Source organism: Lampetra planeri, chromosome 3, assembly GCF_965212315.1.
Source record: "Lampetra planeri chromosome 3, kcLamPlan1.2.h2, whole genome shotgun sequence".
NCBI classification, from domain to species: domain Eukaryota; kingdom Metazoa; phylum Chordata; class Hyperoartia; order Petromyzontiformes; family Petromyzontidae; genus Lampetra; species Lampetra planeri.
The window spans coordinates 13997379-14019856 of NC_136109.1; the positions used below are offsets into that span (position 1 = coordinate 13997379).

The window sequence follows — 22478 nt, forward strand, 5'->3', positions numbered from 1 at the left end:
CGACTGCGGGCATCCAGAAGATGCTGAAGAGAACACATGCTCAACATGCAGACTAACCCAAAAGAACACACGTGGTCCACGTGGGTTCACACGGGTGTGTCGTGATTCGGAGTGACCCAAAAATAAACGTTTACATTTTTTATTGATGAATGGTCAAGTTTAACAGTGACCATGTCCATGTTGCTGGCAATGAACGGAGAGTTGTCACGCCTTTAGCTCGTGAGTCCCATGGTTTTTTGGAGCCGGTGGTCTCTGAAGATCCCATAGTATTGGGAGACTTGTGTGAACATACACCAGGAAGTGTTGGGCTTCTGACTGGCTATTTGAAGTTGTATTCAGACGGAAATTTTTAATTTCATTCTAGGAACATGCTCAGCCATGGAAGGAGCCCTATCTTTGTGGAGAGTGAGTGAGCTTTGAACTTCTCACAATTAAATTAGAAGGGGTCGATAGCACTCACTTTTTAATGTGGCGATTGCTCTTTGTTTAGGGTCTGTGGTGAAGTGCACTTAGCCATAAACTTAAACCGATTGTAAAAACATTTTTTTTTATCGTATCTAAAAGCAATGACATCCCTAGATGCTTAACTAAAAGTGCATCACGGGGGCAACATGGAGGGAATTTATATTTTAAGTGAGGTTTGATTCAAATCACTTTATAGATAGGGGACAGCAAGGCGTAGACGAGAAGAGGAAGATCTTGAGCCTGAACTTGAACAGGGTCATGGAGGTGGTAGCACGGATGTCTGGGGGGGGGGAGGAAGGTTTTCCAGATCGTAGGGGAGGCATTGTGTCAGGTGCAACTTTAATTTACGTGAAGGTTGAGGGTTTTGCCAGAAGGTATTGGTTGCTTGAGTGGAGAGCACATGGCAGTTATGTAGGGAAGTAGAGTGGGACGTGAAGGGGGATGGAGGGGGGTAGGGGGGAGTCCATCGACGATCTTGAAGATTGGTGAGAAAGATCATGAAGTGTGAACTCAAGCTCAGATTGGGGCTCAAATGGAGAGATCTGAGGCCTACGGTGTTGTGGCTTTGTTTACAGTGACACTTTGCATGCACAGGACAGACGTTTTTTGGGGGTGGTCTGGATTAATTGAGAGTTTGACAGTTAGGGATTTGGGGAATCCATCGAGGAGCGAGTTGAAGGAGTCAAGACAAGAGGCGACAATGCAAATGCAGCAAGGAAATGGCGGGTGCTAGAAATGTTTCTGAAGTCGGGACACTAATTCACGACCAAATTGTGAAATATGAAGTGATTTTTTTTTGCGGGTCTGCAGATAAACTGAAAAAAAAATCCCAATTAATCCCCTGGTCCCTGTAGATCGTGTTATTTGTAGTTAAGGGGAAAAATAGTATTACTTTACAGTTGAAGGAATAGTGTATACTCGCAATATGCTTCGGGCTCCAAAAAAAAATCACACAGTTCGACATTTTATTTTTCGCCTTCTGAAATCCCAAGCAAGAGGACGGCAACAACGAGGAGAGTGTCCTTGGAGCAGTCACGTTCCGTCCAGACCGACGAGCCGAGACGCAGCACCTGAGGTCCGTTCTGTGGGACCTGGCGAGGGACAAACTCCGGCCAGAGGAGTGGCAGCAGCTTGCCACACATTGGAAATTTACGGAGGCACAGATTCAGGCCATCCAGCAGCAGTGGGAAGGTGAGGGCCTACGACCTACAGCACTGTGTCAGTCTGATAACCTTTCAATGGCAATGCATTACTAAGTGTCAAGGATCAGAACATCATTTTTTGCAATAGGCATGTAACTTAAAAAGAAAATCTGATTTCAGATGGCGGGGAAAATGAAGGTGGTCATGTTTTTACAAAAATAATGACGCACAAAAAAACTTTACTTGCAGCAGTCATGGTCTCCATGTGCTCCCACTCTCACTGCTGTTGCATTCTATCTCCTCCCTCTCTTCTCATAATACTGTAGTCTACCAGTACTATTCCACTGCTGAATAGCAAGTCACACCTCACGATTCAAGTCAGAATTGACACCACAACCCTTGCATTCTCCTGTTGGCCTGCAGATTTTTTGGAGTGGATTTGCATCTCTCTGCCCAGGGAACATCCCTTTGGCATGCGAACAGGGCAAAGCAAGAATGTGCACCCTTGCGATGCATTCTAATACTCGACCACATTCGCCACACAACTTGGAAGGGGTGGGCGTCCCCACACTTTACCTTACCACACGGGAGCTGCTGATCGACCTTGGTGTCCATATTCATGCTGCTGGGTTGACAGCGGCAGACATTGAATAAACTTGCCCTTTCTTTCACCAGCTGCACCGGAATGCAAGTCTGGTGCAGCTGCTAACCTTTACACCAAGGGCAGCATCCCTTGTTAACAACAGCCTGCTTGGTGTACATCTACCCATTGTTCATGGGATACCTCTGATACTGTTGAAGTACCGTTGATGACTCTTGGACACCGTTGGTGAGGCACACGTATTTATTCCGTACAAGTAGTCACAACTGTGGACATACAATACTAGAGGGGGTATTGGCCCCCTCACCCGGCTAGCTGGGAATACACTGCTAGCTATCTCTGACCTACCTCCTAGTCCTCCACTAACGGGCTAGGGGAGGCTGTCTGGCCCGACACTGGTAAGTCGGGCTACGGTACCCGGAGTCCCAGAGCACTAGCTCTGGTTCTCGGGACCACGCCGCTGACTCGGTCCTGCGCGGCCCTGACAAGGGCGGCGTCCCAGGGGAGTCCAGGGCTCTAGCTAGACGATCTTCAGTCTTCACTGGTTTAGCTTTAACATTCTGCCCCGAGCCCTCTGACACATCCCCCTTTATACTCCACCCCCGCTGAGGGGTGGGGCCCCGGGCTGCCTGGTGCGGACGTCGTTGAGAGCACCCCCCCCCCCTGCACTCGCGTAGCCCCGCCCACTGTGTTTGTTTCCCATAAGCTGCCATGCATAACGGCTCTCTCTCTAACACCCCTACACTGTGCACCGTGCCTGCGGGCTTGGTAGGAAAAAAGACCTACAAGGAGCATGCCCACCGCATGCTGCTGGTGTGGCTGCATGGAGTGCTGGAGTTCAACGAGAACCCAATCAAGGCTCTGTACGAGGGGCTGGTTGGCATTGGGCGCAGGGACCTGGCAGGTATGACACCCACCCACGCAGGAACCCACCCAGAATTACAGACGATATTTAAAAATGAGCAGCGCAGATAATTAATTCATAATAGGTCTTTTGGGTTAGATTGCGTAAATATAAATGTCGTTCAACCCACCACCACCCGACACACGTATATTTACGCGATCTAACCCAAAAAACCTCAATGGATAATATCGTTCGCGAAAGCCTAAGTGTTAAACATATAAGTGATTTCATAACTTGACACCGAATCGATTTTTTTCTTTGCGGACGTGATCGTCGAGCTGAAATAATGTCGCGAAATCCTCTTCCAGCTGAGATAGCCAAACATTTAGAAACGTTTACCCTTAAATAACCTTGATTGCATCTGATCATATCATGTCTCACAGCTCAGCAAGTTTCAACCTACTTAGCATTCAGAAGGAAGCCTGCCTGGGAACATTTGGTATTGTAGGTTTGGGCTGCAAATGGCCAGAAGATGGCAGTACAGAAATTAATTATTAATTCTATCTGTGCAGCTTAGCTTGTTACCCTCCTAGAGGCATGGTTCTTTTTTTTTGGGTACACCAGATTTATCGCCATAAAATCAAACACATGGAATTAACCAATCATCCCAATGCAAGACTCCTGAAAATGCCGAGTCTCAGCGAAGCTTTCCTCATTAATATTATCATTCCTGGCTGTAGTGGCACTGCACGATGAACCCAGAGACCAGTTTGATTCCGGTCAGAATCAGAATATTTAGACTGGAGGAATCAAATGAGCTATGACGCTTTTTCACAGATCTCCAGTCGGTAACATCAGTGGCATGTGTATATCTTAATTTAATCCTGGACCCATTGCTTTCAACAACCTGCGCTGACCAGCATGGTGAAATATAGTCAAGCTCCCATAACGAACGTGGCATCAAGTAGCGCATTGACATAGAACTGTTAATTCATAGTTGCTAAACTATGCTTCTTATACCTGGCCCGTTACAGCGATAACTGGCATACAGAGTAAATGTGTATTTGTTTTCTTTTCAGACTTGATGAGGAGAAAGGCACATGAAGAACATGTGGCAGGAAAGAAGTGTACAGTGTCGTGACATTTGCATCGTCGTTCAGCGGAAAGACACTTAAGGCCACGCCTACTGAGAAATAATAAACACGCCACAGATTATGTATTTTCATAAATGCCTAAGAAATACCAATATTGCATTGTTTACTTCAATATTTACAAGAAATGCATACTTGTAGAATCTACCAAAGTTCAATTATTAGCATTGTACATTGGAACTGGCGAGTAGGCATTTTCTTAATTCCATGCAATGCAATTGCCTGTGTATCTGACCGGATATTGCAGTGAGGGATTACATAACTTTTATATTGCTCTAGTTTCTCCTAGACTTGTTTTCATATATAGAGCATAACTTTTATTCAGTGGAAGCGCAGGTCAGAATGAGAAGTTTCAACCAGATTGGTGAAACCGACTTTTAGTTACTTGTTCATGTTTACATGTTGAACTTCTTGCACGCACCGTTCTTAGGCAACCGTGCTAATCGGAGATACATGACACCAAAATGGGACCTTTGTGCAAGAATCAAAGTATGAAAAAATAAGAATAGGTTTTACTCTTTAATTTTGCAAGGAATAAAGCCTGCGTTTACCGCAAGTACTTGTGGTGAACATGCAAACAGACTAGACCCTAAAGAAGGCTGTCTCTGGTGTAGGCCAATTAGTTTCAAAGACAATATATATAATTATCAGAGCATGTTTGTTTGCATGTTCACCACAAGTACGTGTGGTTAATGCAGACTTGATTCCTTGCAAAAGGTTTCTATTTAGTGTTTGAACATCTTAACACCTGTTTTATTGCCAACGTGTAAAACCTATTCTTATTTTTATACATGACACGTCTGCATTTTATGCAGCATATACATAACGATATCTATATTTTGGAATATTTACATTTCTGTAGTATAATTTTTTTAAACAAATATTGTATAAGGCTCCATCTTTGGCCTATTGCACTTCTCCATCTATCATCTTCCATAAAGCTGAGAACTATTGAAGATGCAATGCACATCTTTGTGTTGTCAAATCTTTTTTCCAGCCTATATTTTTTTCTGTTGGTATGGATGTTCAAAATTTACAGAATTGATTTATTGCCTTAAGGCAAACTCATGGGTTCTCATTGTGTAAAGTTAAGCCCTGTCTCTGCCTATTTAAATGGTCACATTTTCTCAACTCTTGAGTTGATCTAAACTACAAAAGGGCCACACATGCGGCGATGTTGAGCTGGTGGCCTTCATACGACTGAGGGCTTTTGTACATCTAATGCACACCTTTGTTGCTACGTCTACCTCGCTTTTGGCAAAAGTTTGCTAAACGTTTGGCTTTACATAGACATTGGCTACACTGAATCCAGGTCACCATCTTTCAACCTTCCTTGTGTTCGTCTGGAACAGTTGAAACTGCCTAAATGAACACTTAAGTCATCCTCACTCGCAAAGCGTGCCCTCAATATATAGGGGGTATTTGTATACTTGTGTACTGTACTGCAAATGTCATCATCAATATGCGATTTCTGAAGCTACGGATGCTGCTGCTCAAAATGTTTTTAAGGTATTACTGACATTGGTGATGGTCGTGGAGATGGGATTCGGGTGTGTAGTTGTGCCAATATTCACTGCACCAGGCATCCACTTTATTTAGCATTAACCTAAGGAATGCTCAGAACAGGTACTAATTCCCAGCCACATCTAACACAAGTAGGAGGTGAAATTGTATTTATTCTTGGACCTCCCCTAGATCAAGTCAGAATTAAATCAGTGCCTGGTGCAGTGTCTCCTGGGGAGACAAAGGCAACCTCGTGGAGAAGTGGCCACACTACACCTGGTTAGTAATCAGAGATGTAACTCACAAACCGGCTGGGCTGTGAGATGACCATGTGACAGTACAACACAGAACTGTCAGTTATTATGGTTTGTTCCTGCACCGTTTGCATTGTTATTCTGGTTTATTCCTGCATATTTTGCATTACTGTATATTCATATTCAATACCGTCAACAGCAAACACAACATAATTATAAAAGATTTTTATTTATATAGTCATCCTTGTTTCCATCTATTTCATATTCCTCATTTTATTTAAGTGCCTATGCCTCCACACCTTTTTGACAAACAAAATAGTACTCAGGTTTTTTCAGAAATATTGTAAAATAAGTTCTCAACTGGAGGAGGAAAAACTGGCACATCAGTGGGGTGGAATGGGCCACCAAGCCCTCTTGGGCACTGTCGGTACAATCCACACTCGCAAAGCCTGACAGATGAGATTCCACACGATGGGCCACCGTAACCGCACTACGAACCATTCCTTAATTAGCAACACGAGACCTTGTTGGTGTGGAATCAGACCCTGCTGAATTTCAGACTGAAATATATTTGTGTTAAATGTCCACAAATCTTACTGCAAGCAAAATGATTGTTCATTGAAGCCGCATCATCTAATTTCAGCCTTATACTTGGTGGCTCAAAATGGCATGGCCCAGTTTTCAGTTAACGAATTCTTGCAACCACTCAGACATTTGTAGAATTATCAGTGACCTGTTAGAAATTCCATAACATAGTAATATATGCAAAATTAGGCTATTCTGTACCTGTCTCTTTTATAAATGAAAGCCCAGAAAATAGATTCCAACTGCACAATACCTACCACAATTTTCTTCATGAGCTTTCAAAAAAACTTTATTAAAAGTAATTTCCAGTCAATATAAACACACTTTGGGAAACACACGTAAAAATATATAGAGCGACAAGCATGCTGGGATTAATAGCATAGAGCTCAGGAGAGCAGCCTGAGCAAGTTACAAGACAAATACGGTGCTATTTTCACGCAAGTATAAACTTATTGTAATGGACACTAACTGTATGGTAATGTCAATCAGTTTAATACAGGGATCATGTTACACGTGAACATATTTATTGTGCCCAACCGATTAAAGTTTTTTTACTTCCATTAAAATGTGATAAGTGCAGAGGTGGCCGAGTGGCTAAGTGGCCGAGTGGCTAAGATGCCAGTGCTGAGCTACGAATGCCGAGGTTGTGGACAAATCCAGACAGCTGCCTGTGATTAAATTGGTTCAAGTGTAGCGAGTTGATTGTCTTATCCCAGTCACTAATGACTGCACAAAAGGCCACCACATTAAAATTGGTCATGTACTTCATTTGGCAAAATTCCAGCCTTGAATTAAAATAAGGTATGAGCGACGTGGAACAAACCTTGCTTTCATATACAGTGCAAGTGAGAAGTGCTGCCCTCTACTGGCTGTGGACAGGAGGTCACTTGAAATTATATCAGAAGTAGAGCTGTGATATCCACTTCCGTGGACTGTTCGGCAATATTAGAAGTTGTACTGCTCTGGGAGGGATCGGAATTTATACTGTCTACCAACATGTTGTGATAGCACAATCACAATAAATATGGGGGAAATGACAAAAACAAAGTTGTGGAAGTATACATTGTGATAAAATATTGAAGTATCACATTACTGGAGTAAAAAGTCCAAATACAGTTCCCTCATCACTGTTTTGCCATGTTGGTATAAGTGCCTTAAAATTTGTTTTACAGTTCATGCTTCCACTGAATTTTTGTGATAAAGATAATGATCAATATTACAAGTTACATTTATTTAAACTAGAAAAGGTTAACCTGGATTAGCAGTTATATTTACATAGTTATTAAACAAAATAATGTGGATAATTTGTGCATTTGAAAGAAAAGTTTTACAGAAATTAAAATATTTAATCTTACCTTTAAATATGGAAAATGTGCAAATGCCTTTGAAATAATAATTTTGTTTAATAAAAAACAATTACATTATGATCTTAAACAGAATTCATTCCATCAAAAGGATTGAGTACTGTAAATGAATTAAATAAAAACGGCACAATCACTGAAACATGTCAGATTTCACATTTAAAATGTCAAATCTTACATAAAATCTTAAGTATTTAACTTGAAGATGACCGCTTTGTCAGTAAATCCTGTAAAAGTTTACGTCACAATCTTACACATTACAAGCTGGCATGGTCATTACATTAGTTGTTCTACTATAAAAGTTAACAAGAAATGGTAAAATCTCGGAATTAAATACAGGAAAAAACACGATTTAAAAAAACATAGAAAATCAACCATGAAACTGAAAACTTGACAAGCACAGACTATAAATGTAAGACCTTAAACAGTTATTGCTCCGTGTACGATGTGTTGCAATTGATAGGGAGCGCAAGCTGTATACACGCCACTGTTAATCCACCACCCTGATGGTGTGTGCGCCTGAAGACGAAAGGGCTCCGCCGCTAACGCCGCCGCCACCCTTTGCGCCGGGCCCCGGCGCTTTACCGTCTGAAGCACCGGCTTCGACTGGCACCGAAGCGGAACGTGGGTGTCGCATGGCCGTGGCGTGCCCTACCGTTTGCTGTGCCACACAAAAAAACAGAAGAAATGCCACATTGTCGGTCATCCGTTGTTTTTTTCACGTGCCCGTGCGGTTGTAATGTACCCTTGCAGTCACGGTGGGCACCGTAAACCTGCGTGGCAATGAGACGCCCAGTTTTTGGAGACAGTGGAAAGCAGTGTCTCCAAAAATGTAGTTAACTTAATACTAAAAAATACTACTCGTCAGCAAAAAATACAATGTTTACACAACTGAGTTAACTAAAATGTGATTATTTTATCTTTAATAATTAAGTAATCTTGTTACTATTAGTACAATTAATCATGTTATTGCTTTTGTTTGCTTTCTACATACTGGTCTTACTCCTCTTCATGAAATTCAGTGGAATGTTTTAATTTTTGATTGGTCTTTGGTTGTAATTACATTACTTTTTGTAACTATACTGATCACGAATTTTACTTTTCTGACATGTTCCACATTTTGTGGAACTAGATGAAATTTAATATCACAAGACTCTTGAGAAATGGCAGTAGCTGGGTTTGACATTTATCCAGGATGTTCTTACATATGCATGCTGATTAGGGTATGTAATCAGTTTTTTCTCCAATTTTAGAGACTCAATCACTCTTATTCAAGTAAAGAAATCTTTTTTTATTTCACCTCAGGACATTGTGATAATGGTACCACGCCATTAGGTGAATAAGGTTAATTTAGAACTCCCGCAGCCTGTGAAAATCACAATGTCAAGGAACAGCCCCAACCAGATGATATCACTAAACTACTTTTTCCATTATAAGCCTCTTAGATATATGGTGTAACTTTTTCCACTGCATATTGAATGTTAATCAACTAAACTTTTGGTTCTCACAATTGGAATGTTTTATATATTTATTTTTATTTGCTACTACTGGACAAAAAAATCGACATGTTGCAGAAATATTTTTTGGAGGTGACACCACTGTCATTCAATAGTATTAAAATAGTTCTGTGATCTGTGAAATGCCACAACGTATTTCTACAACAGACATTAAAATTACTTTTGAGTAACTGTGCTCAGCCCATCAATTCCCGCGACATGTCAGAACCCAATTCAACCACAGGCGACTGCTCACCCAGTATCTCAGAGGTGAGAGGCAATCAAGGAACCTCAATATAGAACCTTTGATTATTGAAGGATGTTTAAGATTTAGGGTAGTTGAGGTTTTAAAATTCGTACAGGTGTATGTGTCCAATAAAATGCAAACGTAATCAATTATTCAAGTCTTGCAGTATTGCGCTGGTAATAACCATTTTCATAATCTAATACATATATTACCGTTATTAGAAAATAACTTGCTTAAGCAACATGCATTTGCAAAGTACTGGAACATTCTTCTAAATTAAGATCTGGTTTGCTTATAAACTTTGAACATGACCCTTACAATACTAATAGTTCAGCAGCACAAATTGCTAAGCATCCGTGCAAAAAAAAATAATTTCATGTACATGAGCTCAATGTTGAGAATGTAAATGCACTGGACTACATGGACTAATTTACGTCTTAAGAGTCGATTAAATTCTCCTGCTACAGCTTAAAGAATCCCCCACAATCTATTCAGCCTATGACCCCAACGCACCTTTGTGACCGGGTGGTGCCGTTCAACCACAACTGTGCTCATTGGCGGTGCCAGCCCCACCATGCCCCGGCCAAATCTTGCAGCAGGCTCCACTGCCGTCCTGCTTGCACGCCCAAGCCGCTCGGCTGGAAACGATGATGGAGGCCTTGCTGACGCAGGACGCCCTGCCTTCTGCTGATTACCACCAACGACTCGTGCTGGTGGCTGGAGGAAGACGATGGAACATGTGCCACTTGTTAAACTATTTTTGTAATTTTACCAGGCCAGACCCACTGAGCCTACATAGCTCTTTTTCAGAAGCGACCTGGCCACAAATGATAGCTCAACGAAGTGGCTTATCACGTGGAAATTTATAGCAGCCAAATACAATAAATCGTATGTTTCTAAAAATGCACGCGACCACGGGGGAGAATATGCAAAACTCCAAATATACAGGCATCAGGATCAATACCAGGTGATGTAGTTAACATCTCGCCACCGTGGCACCACAAAGCTTTGCACATTAACACCAAGTTCTATTATTGCTCAGTAATCAATGATCCGTAATACAGGTGGAAATAAATGATCCAGCCAACTGACACTGTAGTTTGAGGGTGTGACTCAATAATACATTTGTGAGTTCAAATCTCAGTCTGGGATCAACTCAGCCAATTATACATTTTTGGGTAATATAAAAGAAGCACTATTTGATGAGAAGTCAATGAGGGATATCTTATGTATAGTATTTTTTTCATTTAAATCCAACCAAAATAAGAATTCTGGAATCATCCTGTCAAAAGTATTTCATATAAAAAATGTACATACAAATCTTTACATGTTTGCCGAGCAATTACCCATGAGATATCTGCAATAACTTACACTTTAATAAAACTCAGGTTTCAAACTTAAGAAAAATTAATGGAGCCGTTTAGTTCTAGTAGGTAGATTCACATCTACAGCAACTTGACAGTTCCAGAAGTCCCCTCTGACATCAGGCATCACGAGAGCAAGGGCCCAATTAGGCTGGACTATCGCACAAACACAGCATGGAGCTGAGGTGTGGCAATTACAATATTGTATAATCAATATATATAAAAGGGAAATTTGTGAATGTGTGTCTATTCAAAATGTTTAGCATACTTCCCAACATGCAACAAACTTGAAATTTGGCATGTGGGTAGCTTCCAGACTGTACACAATGCAAAAAGTATAAAAATAGACTTTTGTATTTTGGGGGGGGGGGGGGGGCGCAATAATGGATATATTTTGCACGGCAAGTGAGCGGTGACGTCACAGCTGTGATGTCGCACGCATGCGGCAGCGTTGCACAGTGTGCCTACTGACGTCACGCATCCCCCCCCAACCCTCCACGTAGGCCGTGTATCCCGCACAAATGCGCGGCATAGCTGTCTCGATGTTCTAAGTCAACGCGACCATTTTCAGCTCGCTCTTAAATATAAAGCAGAAGATACATCTGTTTGTGTGAAGCAGCAAAAACTCTCGAACACTGAGCTCTGACGTCATGAAACTTGTACAGCTTTACGCTGTCTGGAATTTCTAAGGGAGCGCGACTATTTTCAGCTCGCCGCGTCATTCCCTTCCCGAGTTGCCTAAATCGACCTTACATGTAAGTGGGTTAAGGTTGAATTTCCTTCAGTGAAAAATATCCGATTTAGTTAAATTTATTTGTTTCGACTTTTTTCTTTCTTGCAAGCATCAATTTTTTTCAGGGTTTTTCAGTGAAATATAAGGGAATATGAAATTAATCCTAGACAACAATCCAAGTCCTGGGCGAAGCCAGGTAGTAAGGCTAGCAATACATAAAACAACTAAATTACATTAAAAACCTAACTGCAGGCAGTTCAAATGTACGTTAAATTCATATTTGTAAACAGTAAATACAGTATAGCGTCAATCTGTTTCACTGATCTCAGCAATCCACCAAGTCTCGTCTCCAAAGCACTGGATATAACAAGCATGCACCAACATGCATTCCTAGGACAGTGCCTGTCACTGGGGTTGCATGGAGTGACAGGTGCGTGGAAAAAGCAGTGTTTAAAAACTGGAAACACTACTTCAATAGCTCTGAATTGTCAGTTTATGGGCGTATCATTAATACCGGATGGTAGAGTCGAGTCTGTCTTTGTTTCCTGTAAATATACATGCTAGTGTATATATACATCTACATATGAGTGTGATCTTTGAATGACCGGTATATCTGAAAGTATTTAAGTGATTAATTGCTGTTCCGGCATTATCTACTAGCTTCATTACAACGGTTGCTGTGTGGCATTTCAGAAATAAATATATTATACAACTTAGCTGATCTCACACATCTAAACTTTCACATTTCAAAGGGCTCGCATAATGCACATGCATAATGTACGTTGCCTAAGTAATCCCGCCCCCCCCCACATTGTGCAAGAGCGCAGAAGTGTGGTCACCACATCTGCGCCTCTATATGAGGAACGAAACAGTAAGACTTCTCCACAAATCTGGCTGTCGCCTGATGAAGCTAGTTGTAATTACTGGCGAAACGTCATACTCAGATTGTAAATGTTCTGGCTTGGCTCGCCAACACACCGGTGTGTTGTACGAGTGACGAATTGGCATGTTCCGTTTACGTGACAACCCTTACGAGTTGGCTGTGTCGGGTGGTGGCGGGTTTTAACGACACATCTATATATTTACACGATCTAACCCAAAAACCTATGTTATGGATTTCACATTTCTGTTAAGGACTTTTATATTACTATGCGAAATACCTATGCAACTTTTTTCAAAGATAGAGGCACTCAATGAATGGGTAGGACTGAATCAGAACTGGGATACATACTAGCTGATAACTTAATCACATTATTACAGGTTCTCAGCCGATACGATATTGATTCATTTCTGTCAAATCACTCATTGTTTGGTCAACATCCAAGGCTAATGATGTTAATATTTTCCTTACATTATCACATTCCTTGAAACAAAAACTCTAACTAATCAAACATTCTACAGACTATTACATCTATTCCTGCTCATCCTCTTCACTAGACAGATGCTCAACCAATTTGAGAAGCACGTGAACATTACTAATGGTGTTAAAAAGAACAAGATCTAAAGTTGGGTAGAACAAGCAAGTAATGGTCATATAAATGCTCATATTACACCAACAGAACACATTAGATGGGAAAAAGTGTTAAAACATGCTTAGTTAAATATAAAAGTTACGAGCAAAAGTATACCGAGGTACATGTTAGGAATTTAGATTACGTCATTGAATGTCCATACAGAATGAAAACATGCAAGTGTTAGGCAGATGTCGTTGTACACAATCGACTTTCGGACAGAAATGCAAATCGGTGTTTACATTTTTTTCAGAAGACGCTCGCACCGACGCATGATCAAGAAGTGGAGCTCCGAGGGTTGGGGTACCATGGCTTGGTGGTGCACTTATTTCTGTGAGCAGCGTAGCATGCATTGGGCAGGTGACCGAGCCACCAGCAGCAAATGGTAAAGATACCTGAAAGTAACCATGCACTCAATCAATACCTTATTTAATCAGAGGGAAGCCCTTCATTATGTGTTCTGTTCACAAGGAAAGCCAGGAAAACTTTCATAACTTGTGTTTTTTTCTTCCTCCTCCCTGTCAGTATTTCCAAGAATTACCTTTCATTTATACATCACACTCGCATCAATTGGTATGCGACTGTGATTTATACGATTTATATCAGAGGGTCTTGCAAACCGAGCTTGAAACTTTTCCATGGAAATGTTCAGTTCTGTCAGAATAACATCACCGACTCAATACATTAAAGTACTGCTTAAATGGTGAGCAGCTTCCATATGATAAAATCAATCATGCATATGCCAATTATTTCACATGACCGATATGATTTGAAAATCCCTATTCTGTAAAAGAAATAAATACAGCAATCAATGACATGCATTCACGATGGAATATGATGAACTGAAGGATTAGTCAAATTGTGCATGTTGAAATAACAGTGCTTTACATGGACATGAATACGATATACAAGCAGTGTTTAATAATAAACAAATAATTCTTTGGAAGACTGAATTTAAATGGATGTACCAAAAATTCAGGTGTAAGTGTGCAAAAACCACAAAAGCAACCAGGATCTAAATCTCTCACCAATGTAAACAATGGCTCTAAGTGTCACTAAGTTTGGATCTTTTGTCAATGGTAACTGTAAAAAATGGAAAGCTGACGTGAAAAATACGATGCAAAATATTCAAATTTGCTTCCCTGCAGTGCAGAGAATTAAGAGTTATTTAAAATTGCTTTAAAGTTAGATTTTTTAAATTCAATTCCAACATGGATACGACAAACTTAACCAAAGCCAAAAAAGGTTGTCGTACATTTTGAGCTTTGTTAATGATGACAAATAATAAAATGATGATCACATGCCTTTCAGGAGCATCATCATAATGTATCACTCATTGTACATGCTGTAACCACTACATGTTGTGGGAGCAGAATTTTCTCTTCACATGCATGGCAATGCTCAGTGGGAATTTGCCATATCAAGCGAATGGAAGTCGATGCCCACCAGGACATGTTAAACCTGGGATGGCTGTGTTGATTCCATAGGTAATTTACTTGCTTTTTTTTAAAAGGAATAAATTATAATCGATGCATTGCTATGGATAAATGATGTTTGCTAACACAATAATACCTTATTATTTTCTGGGTTGCATTTTCTTTTAAAGTTGCTTTTTTACAGAAAGCGAATCAAACATGTTTAACTACAGCACATCAATTTATTTAATTTTCACTACATCCCTAACTCATGCCAGTGGATCATTCATTATTTTGCCTCAAGTAAAGGAGGACAACTTACCATTTGTTCCCGGCCACAGCTGTTCTCAGCCAAAGCTGCACCTCCACCCTCAGAGAAGTCGGTTTGTTGAGAGAATTGAACATCTGAGGGTCCACCACCCCCAGCAGCACTCCCGCTATCAGGTGGTCCAAAATGTGGTGCTGTATGCACACCTAAACAACACGCCACCCAAACATCCGGCCATCATTTACACGAGAGCCTATGATCCTTCAACATTTCTTGACTCATTTTTAGCAGGCCAACAACAACCTGTGCTGGGATAATAATGGCACCATGTACAGTATGATCCCAGCTGCTCGACGTACCGAAGCAGACCCTGCCCTTTCCAACCGTTGCCCCTGATTATTCTTACCAAATGAGACTTGAAGCAATGAGGACACATTTTCCCGAGATGGGGTGATGAAAGCGAAGTAGAACAATGTTCTGCATTTTAACTATGTTTTCAGCAATGTTTAAAAGTAGCTTAAAATTATAAAAAAAACATGTATTTTATTGGTAAAAAAAAGAAAACAGTGTAGTTATTGACAGAGGCGATCACATTACCACTTGAGAACACCAAACCGAAACTACCTTTGTCACGTCAGTTTAGTTTCCATAAACTGGTCTTTTCTAGATAATTGGTGTTTTACCCTTTTATCTGGCAACAAAACTGACACCTTTTTTACAAGGAGTCATGTTTGCATTGACCACAATACCTGCGGTCGGAATGCAAACAAAAAATACAACTCTGATAATGTATGCACTGTCCTTCAAATTGATTGGTCCACACCCGAGACAGCAAAAAAAAGGTGTCAGTTTTGTTTCCAGATAAAAGGGTAAAAAACCAATTATCATATTTTGCTACTGGCAAAGGAGGTTCCAATGGTGGTCTTTTCTTGCCTGCCATCTGGATAGGTAGGCCGACTCACTTACAAGGTAATGGTCATTGCTTACAAGTTTATAAAGATGCTGCAGCATGGGTGTAGCTTGGCTCTGGCCCACACAATTAGGTTTACGTCAGCACTGTATTTTCCACAAATGCACTAAAGCTTGCCACGCAGCTGATAATTGATTAAATTTTGAACATAGATAAGGATTGGCTCCATCATGATGACAAATCATGCTTTCGCTCAATATCTTAATCACAGACACAACAAACTCCACCATAATTCATCCAGATCAATCTGTGTGTACAGGTGCTGTTCCTGCACTCACCAGCCTCTAATCTGCGCTCGTTGTCCTGGAACATGCTCATGGCCTCCAAGTTGAGAGCACACACGCCGCGCATGAATGCCTTTTTCATCGCCTCGTTGTAGTGCTCCCTCTCTCCCTGCAGTTGCTCCATCTTGCCCTGAGCTTCCACCAAGGCCTCGTTCAACTATTCATTATAAATAACCAATCAAGTTAATGAGGTAACCGCAAGCAATGCCTTCCATACCACAACATCTCTCATCACCTCCTGCTCCTTCTGCTGGATGCCACAACTATTCCAGTGAACACAACCTTTAGGGGTTCTGTTCAAAAACCCACCAAATCTTTGGGTGCCCACTCCAATGCCTCCCTTAGTAACTTGATCTTCCCCGCCGGGCACACGAGCCCCACTCACTACAGCCACCACCTTTTCTTAATCACATCTACAATCCTTTCCTTTCACCTTCTATATGCAAACTTCCAACTTGTTTACATCTCCCACCCATTAGATTCCTGGCATGTATATTCAAACACCGAAAGCTTGCCCAGTTCTAGGATTCATGGAGTAACAGACATTTCCCCTGCCTCAAACACCTGTAACGTCACACTACATTTGCCCTCTATACTATACAAAGGAATTTATGTAATCTTATGAAAACCTACCTCCTCAACATGTTTCTTGATTTTGACTGGTCCTTACTTAAAACTATTCCAATGTCTATTCTAACTGCTTAGATTTGCATCAGGTAAATTCATAAATGGTCAACTTATACATGCTATAAACCATCAGTGGTGATCCCTTATGCAGCACCATTTTAATCTGCTTATTTTAATTTTTTCAACAAATGTCTGGAAGACCACTTTCCATAAAATGCTCAATAAACCTATCCATCCAGAGTGCAACATGCTTTTATATCCCCGTTCTTGTTTAATTGGGCAACAACTTTCTTCCGATTCTCATGGCAAATGCTCTCCACTCTATGCCACTCTCTAATGCATGCTGCTTTGTCATGTCCAGTCCCTTCCGCATTTGCTGGCCACGGATCATTGAATACTGTAGGCTAAATACCACACTCCAGCGATCCCTAAAATATATATGCTGGTTTTTCTAATGTTCTAAGCTTCGAAGGTTACTTCCCTCTTCAGATTTTAAGCATTCTGCTTTGTGAAAATTACTACGAAACTATTTTTTGCTTTACCAGGTAAGGCCCAATGAGCTATGTAGCTCTTTTTTCAGAAGCAACCTGGCCACAAAAAATAGCTCAACGAAGTGGCTTATCAAGTGTAATTGTATTGCAGCCAAATACTCTAAACGCATATTTCTAAATGTGGAAGGTAAAAATTGGAGGACCTGAAAAAACTCCAAATATCCACCAGGTGTCAGGACAGGATCGGACCCATGATCCTGCATACCAGGCGAGGTATTTAGCATCTCGCCACCGTGGTGCCCTTATATTTCATTTGGCTAACCAATGTTTCTCAATCATTACAGAGGGCTTGTGGTTCATCTCTGTTCAAAAGATTGGCCATTTCGAAGAATTCTTCTCTGAACTTTATGTGCCACTGCAGAGATAAACCTACACATTTTGACCTCCTTTTGCTCTTACATATATTTATAAAGGACAATTATTTGCTGTGCCTAGTTCTGTAAGCATCTCACGTGTTTCCTCAAACATATTCATTGATGTATGCATATTATTTTCTTTCATAGCTTTACAAAAAATCCTTACCTACTTATTTTAAGCATAGGTGGATACCACAGCATTAAAAAAAAAACCAGTGCAGAAATATACAAAGAAAAGTTGTGTTACATCAGTGACACAAAAGGGCTCATTGTGGAAATGGGAGCTGAAAAAGTGGTGGCTACATAAGGGAATACAAGTTGCTGCAGGCCCCCTGGTGGTGGAACTATTGCGTGCTTATACACTTTAAAATGCTCTATTTTTATTGAGCACCATCATATTGAAATAATAGTGTAATGGATATAAGTAACCTGCCAACGAGGTCAGCAAATTACTGTCAAAAGTATTGAAAAAATGATTTTTAAAATGTCATTAAATACTTTGAAAGCATTACAAGGACACATTTAAATGTATACAAATATAGGGCTTACTATTCAATCAGTGAAAGTGACTCAAGTTGTTATAATATGAACATCATCGATTAGACAAATACTGCATGTAAAAAGTCATGAATAAAAAGTAAAGCCTCACCTAATCTCAAAACATTTTCAGGAAGGTTGAACGTCAAGATAATTCATTTTCTTTTAACACTTGGGTCACGAATATAAGCATCCTGTTTTAGCAAACAGATTAAAATGTTTAAGAATGAACAAACTTTCTATTTCGTCTCCATTTATATTAGTAGAATAAAACCCCACACAAGAAGTTAATATCTCTTTGTCAGTCGACTGCTGGATGAAGGCCTCCCAACAACATGTCAGTTGTGGAGATTGTTTGATCATACCACACCTTGCTGGTCAATATGGACTGACGAAAAGGGGTGGCGAGGGAAGCTACACCGGTTCAGCTGTCACTCGCCAACAATGTGAGCCGTCGCGAGTAATTGACTTCATGTTTTAGGGGTCGTGGTGCAAAGCTCTAACCACCACTCCACACAATTAAGATCCCATCAGAGATATTTACTTGTTAATTTGATACCTAAGCTCAGTGATGACATCACACTGCTCTTTTGAAGACCGGAAGCAGGAAGACTTCACAATTCTGGCAAGTCGCCTGATGAAGCTGGTTGTAATCACCAGCGGCAATGTCACACTCAATTGAAAATTTTGTGAGTTTACTCACCATCACACCGATGCGCTGAAGTGGTAAGCTCATTGGCACGTTTTATTTACGTGACAAACCTTACTAATTGGCTGTGACGGGTGGTGGTGGGTTAACGACACATTTATATTCAACACGATCTAACCCAACAATCTTTATTATGAATATGTACCTGTGATAAAGATAAAAATAACAACATATTTAGCATGCGTGTTAGTTTCTTATATATTTTTGCCATACCGCAATGATGCGGGCTTCGTAGTCATTGCCCACTTGGATGCAAACTTCCTGCGCACGGGCCTGGCATGCGCGCTCCACACGCTGCTGCCAGCGTATCTCCACGAGCGAGTGCCAGGCGGCCCACACTTTCTTTGTCAGCGCTCGGTGATAGTGCTGCCTTGCCAGGCGGCTACAAAACACCTGAACAATGGCAAGCAACACATACGATTGAACAATACGACTATTCCTTTTGGCAACGTCTTGTTTTTCAACCAAAGTAAAAGCCCTATTATTTTCAAGATTTTTGCAACCAGTTGAACGTCACTGAAACTATTGGTGGCAGTGGTGCACATGCACAAATAACAACAAATGCTGCTTTCCAAGAAAATAAATATAAAGCAAGATTTCACGCAAGATATGTTACATTTTTTTATGTATCAGTAAATACTTTGAAAGCATTGCAAGCATATATAGAGATGAGAAACAGTGAATAAGAGAGGGAGACTGCACTTTACACCATGGGGCCTGATAAGAGTCAAATAAAAGTGGTTTCCTGATAGTTTGTAAATTGGCATATGAATTGTTACCTGCTAGAAGCTACTGTTTAACAGGCAAACCCTTCAATATTCAAACATGCATTACTCAATTAACTAATTTGTTTTGATTTAAAGCTTTCGTGACTGCAGGGATTCATATTCTTGGTTCTTTCGGTAAAGTCACGTAGAAGGGAAATAATAAAATAATAATAAAATATCTTTAAATATATATTTATATTATTTCCCTTCTACGTGACTTTACCGAAAGAACCAAGAATATAACTAATTTGTATTACAAGCAACTTAGAACATGTTGCTGGCACACTGCATTATGCGTAGCCCTGTTGCAATGAGGTCAATTAAACAATCATCATGAACATGATTCACTTCGTGATTAATTCCTGGGCTGAATTATAATTTCTAAAAGATTAGAGGCTCTTGAGAAATATTAGGATAATTGGAGACTTTCATATGCTTTAAATAGGGTAGAGGAATTTATAGAACATTTAAAGAATCGTTTTATCTAAGTATTTTAAGTCTTCTGCCCAATTTTACTGAAAAATCAAATGTCTTATCAAATGTGTCATCAACAATACAACATTTGATTTCTAAAAAAGGTCACTTACAAAAAAAGACACAAATCATATTGAGCCTCTCTCATCCCCCCTTACAATGATAATTTGGGCCCAGGAATTAATCACTGAAGGGGTTTAATTGATTATGCAACAGTAATTACATGGCACGAAATCTGGAAAATCACCTCCTGCTGTTCATCTGCATGTCGAAGCCTCCAGTGTGTGAATGCCCGCAGTTTCTCCATTTTCTCCTTTTCCTTCTGCAGTCCGTTTGTCAGGTTTGAGATCACCTGTGATAATTAAAGCATTTTCCAAATAAATCATCTTGAAACGTATACCAATCGTGGACCAAGGAATACCTCTTATCAAAAGTTTAATACATTTTCTACACCAATGCAATCAATATCTTTACAATAAAATATGGCTGAAGAATGCATATTTTTGTTTGGACTGGCGATTATAAATCAAGTTTGGACTTAGCCTAAGGTGTGCAGAAAAAAATACTTGACTGCTCCTTGAAAAGGTTCAAAACATTAAACAAAGTTAGAGGTTTTTGCAATAACGATGGCATGTTTAAGCCTGGTTAATATAATACAGTGAACTACATAATACATGGAATGAGAAGTTAGTGTTTCTAAGGTGTCACTCTATGGACTGTACATAGTTTTACGATGGAAATTTAAATGGGGAATGTATAATCAGTCATCACAAGATACACATTTTACAGAGGTTATTCTATGCACTTTGTTGGCTGATATATATTTATGCATTTTGCTGCAAAATACAACTATATGCATCCAGCTCATGAACACATCGCTACGACATCGATATAATGTGGTGCTGTCAAGTTTTAACAAGGCCTTATAACATTTAGCCTCACCTGGTCCTTGCATTTGACAGATTTGTCAAAGGTGTGCAGCAGTTGGCGTAGGTCACCCAACTGGGCATGTAACTGACCGACTTCAGCCGCATGCCTCTCCTGCTCTTCCCGAGCCTCTTTCTTGTATTCCTGCTGCATGGACTGCATCCACTGACCCAGCTCCATCAGAACATTTCTCTAAACAAAGGACAAATAATTTTGCAGTTACAGATACAATGACTTCTAAACTGCAGTCATGATTGTTAGGTTGCAGTAAAAGAGTTGACGGCTAGGAAACAGCCAAGCGGTGATCAACATTGTCACATTTGTAGCACATAGAACACGTTTTCAAATCATATGTTTTCAAATTAGAGCCTCAATGTCGAATTAACCCAGTCCTGCATTTAACATTGAACACATTGGTATAAAAGGTTAAAATCAAGGTCAGTAACGGTAATGTCATTCATGCGATTAATCCTTATAATTTCTCCCTTCTGTTAGATCCCATCACTACAGAAGTCAACACCTGGCCTCCAAGGTCTGCCGCCTCTTAAGTATTCCATCATCCGGCTTGATATCTTACTCTTACTGGCCTCTGGGTATTAACTCGAAAGCTTATCTCAGTTATCTGTCATATTCCATCCTAGAACATGTTGACCACCATCACAACCTTATATTCCTGGTTAAATCTACAATTTTTTTCTCGCAACATTCTATTCTGAACTTCCAAGTTGCATGTACACCTCATCTTTAAAACAGATGTAGTGGATTCAACTGAGTCACAGACGTACTCTTTGGAGGCAACGCCTATTTATTAACACCAACACATTAACACAAAGGGGTTACTGCCCCTTTACCAGATAACCTATGGTGGTGGACCACCAGGCTAACTACGCTAGTTACTGGGAGTAGCTACAACGGACAGGACCCTGGCTTGGGTCCATGTCCACGTGTTGGCGACTCCTTGGATGTAGAACGTAAATCGTAGATCTTCAGATGACAACAGCAACGTTCAACCCCAGTCCCTGTGTGGACCCGGTTTATATGCTCCTGAGTCGTGGCTGGCCCCGCCCTTGGCCACGACCACCTTCGAGAAACCTCGGGTCGTCTCTTGACCCTTCCTGTAGGATCTCACCCCGACAGGTGACCACCCCCTAGCCCCCACCTGGGACCCCTGTGTAGATCTTACTTGTCACATGCCTTCCAGGGTCAACCAGAGTGCCATGGCTTTGGGAAACCTCATCCCATGGCTGACTTTCACACTCCCTCCTGTAGGAGTCAGCACTGCACACCATGCGTGGTGCCACTGAGCGCTATCCCAGCGCTCCCCGAGGCCCCTCTA

At 40.7% G+C, this 22478-nt stretch overlaps 2 protein-coding genes across 8 annotated transcripts in view; one reads left to right on the top strand and one right to left on the bottom strand.

The window, feature by feature from the left end:
* LOC144738416 (uncharacterized) overlaps positions 1 to 5170 on the top strand; it is a 40106-nt gene extending 34936 nt beyond the window's left edge. For 3 of the 5 annotated variants that reach the window (XM_078621471.1, XM_078621462.1, XM_078621446.1), the window contains 3 exons: positions 1458 to 1656; positions 2981 to 3112; positions 4132 to 5170. In XM_078621471.1, coding sequence (XP_078477597.1) covers positions 1458 to 1656; positions 2981 to 3112; positions 4132 to 4193 — 393 coding nt within the window. In that variant the 3' untranslated portion in view covers positions 4194 to 5170. Of the gene's footprint in view, positions 1 to 1457; positions 1657 to 2030; positions 2164 to 2980; positions 3113 to 4131 lie in introns of those variants that run through there. The other 2 variants (XM_078621454.1, XM_078621481.1) reach the window with 2 other exon arrangements.
* A 2758-nt stretch (positions 5171 to 7928) lies between these two features.
* Positions 7929 to 22478, bottom strand: part of POC5 (POC5 centriolar protein) — a 33064-nt gene continuing 18514 nt past the window's right edge. For 2 of the 3 annotated variants that reach the window (XM_078621427.1, XM_078621442.1), the window contains 8 exons: positions 21158 to 21334; positions 20463 to 20567; positions 19188 to 19367; positions 16189 to 16351; positions 14995 to 15146; positions 13500 to 13652; positions 10163 to 10366; positions 7929 to 8567 (listed from right to left, as the gene is read on the bottom strand). In XM_078621427.1, the coding sequence (XP_078477553.1) occupies positions 8397 to 8567; positions 10163 to 10366; positions 13500 to 13652; positions 14995 to 15146; positions 16189 to 16351; positions 19188 to 19367; positions 20463 to 20567; positions 21158 to 21334 (1305 nt within the window). In that variant the 3' untranslated portion in view covers positions 7929 to 8396. The remainder of the gene's footprint in view (positions 8568 to 10162; positions 10367 to 13499; positions 13653 to 14994; positions 15147 to 16188; positions 16352 to 19187; positions 19368 to 20462; positions 20568 to 21157; positions 21335 to 22478) is intronic. The other variant, XM_078621435.1, reaches the window with a different exon arrangement.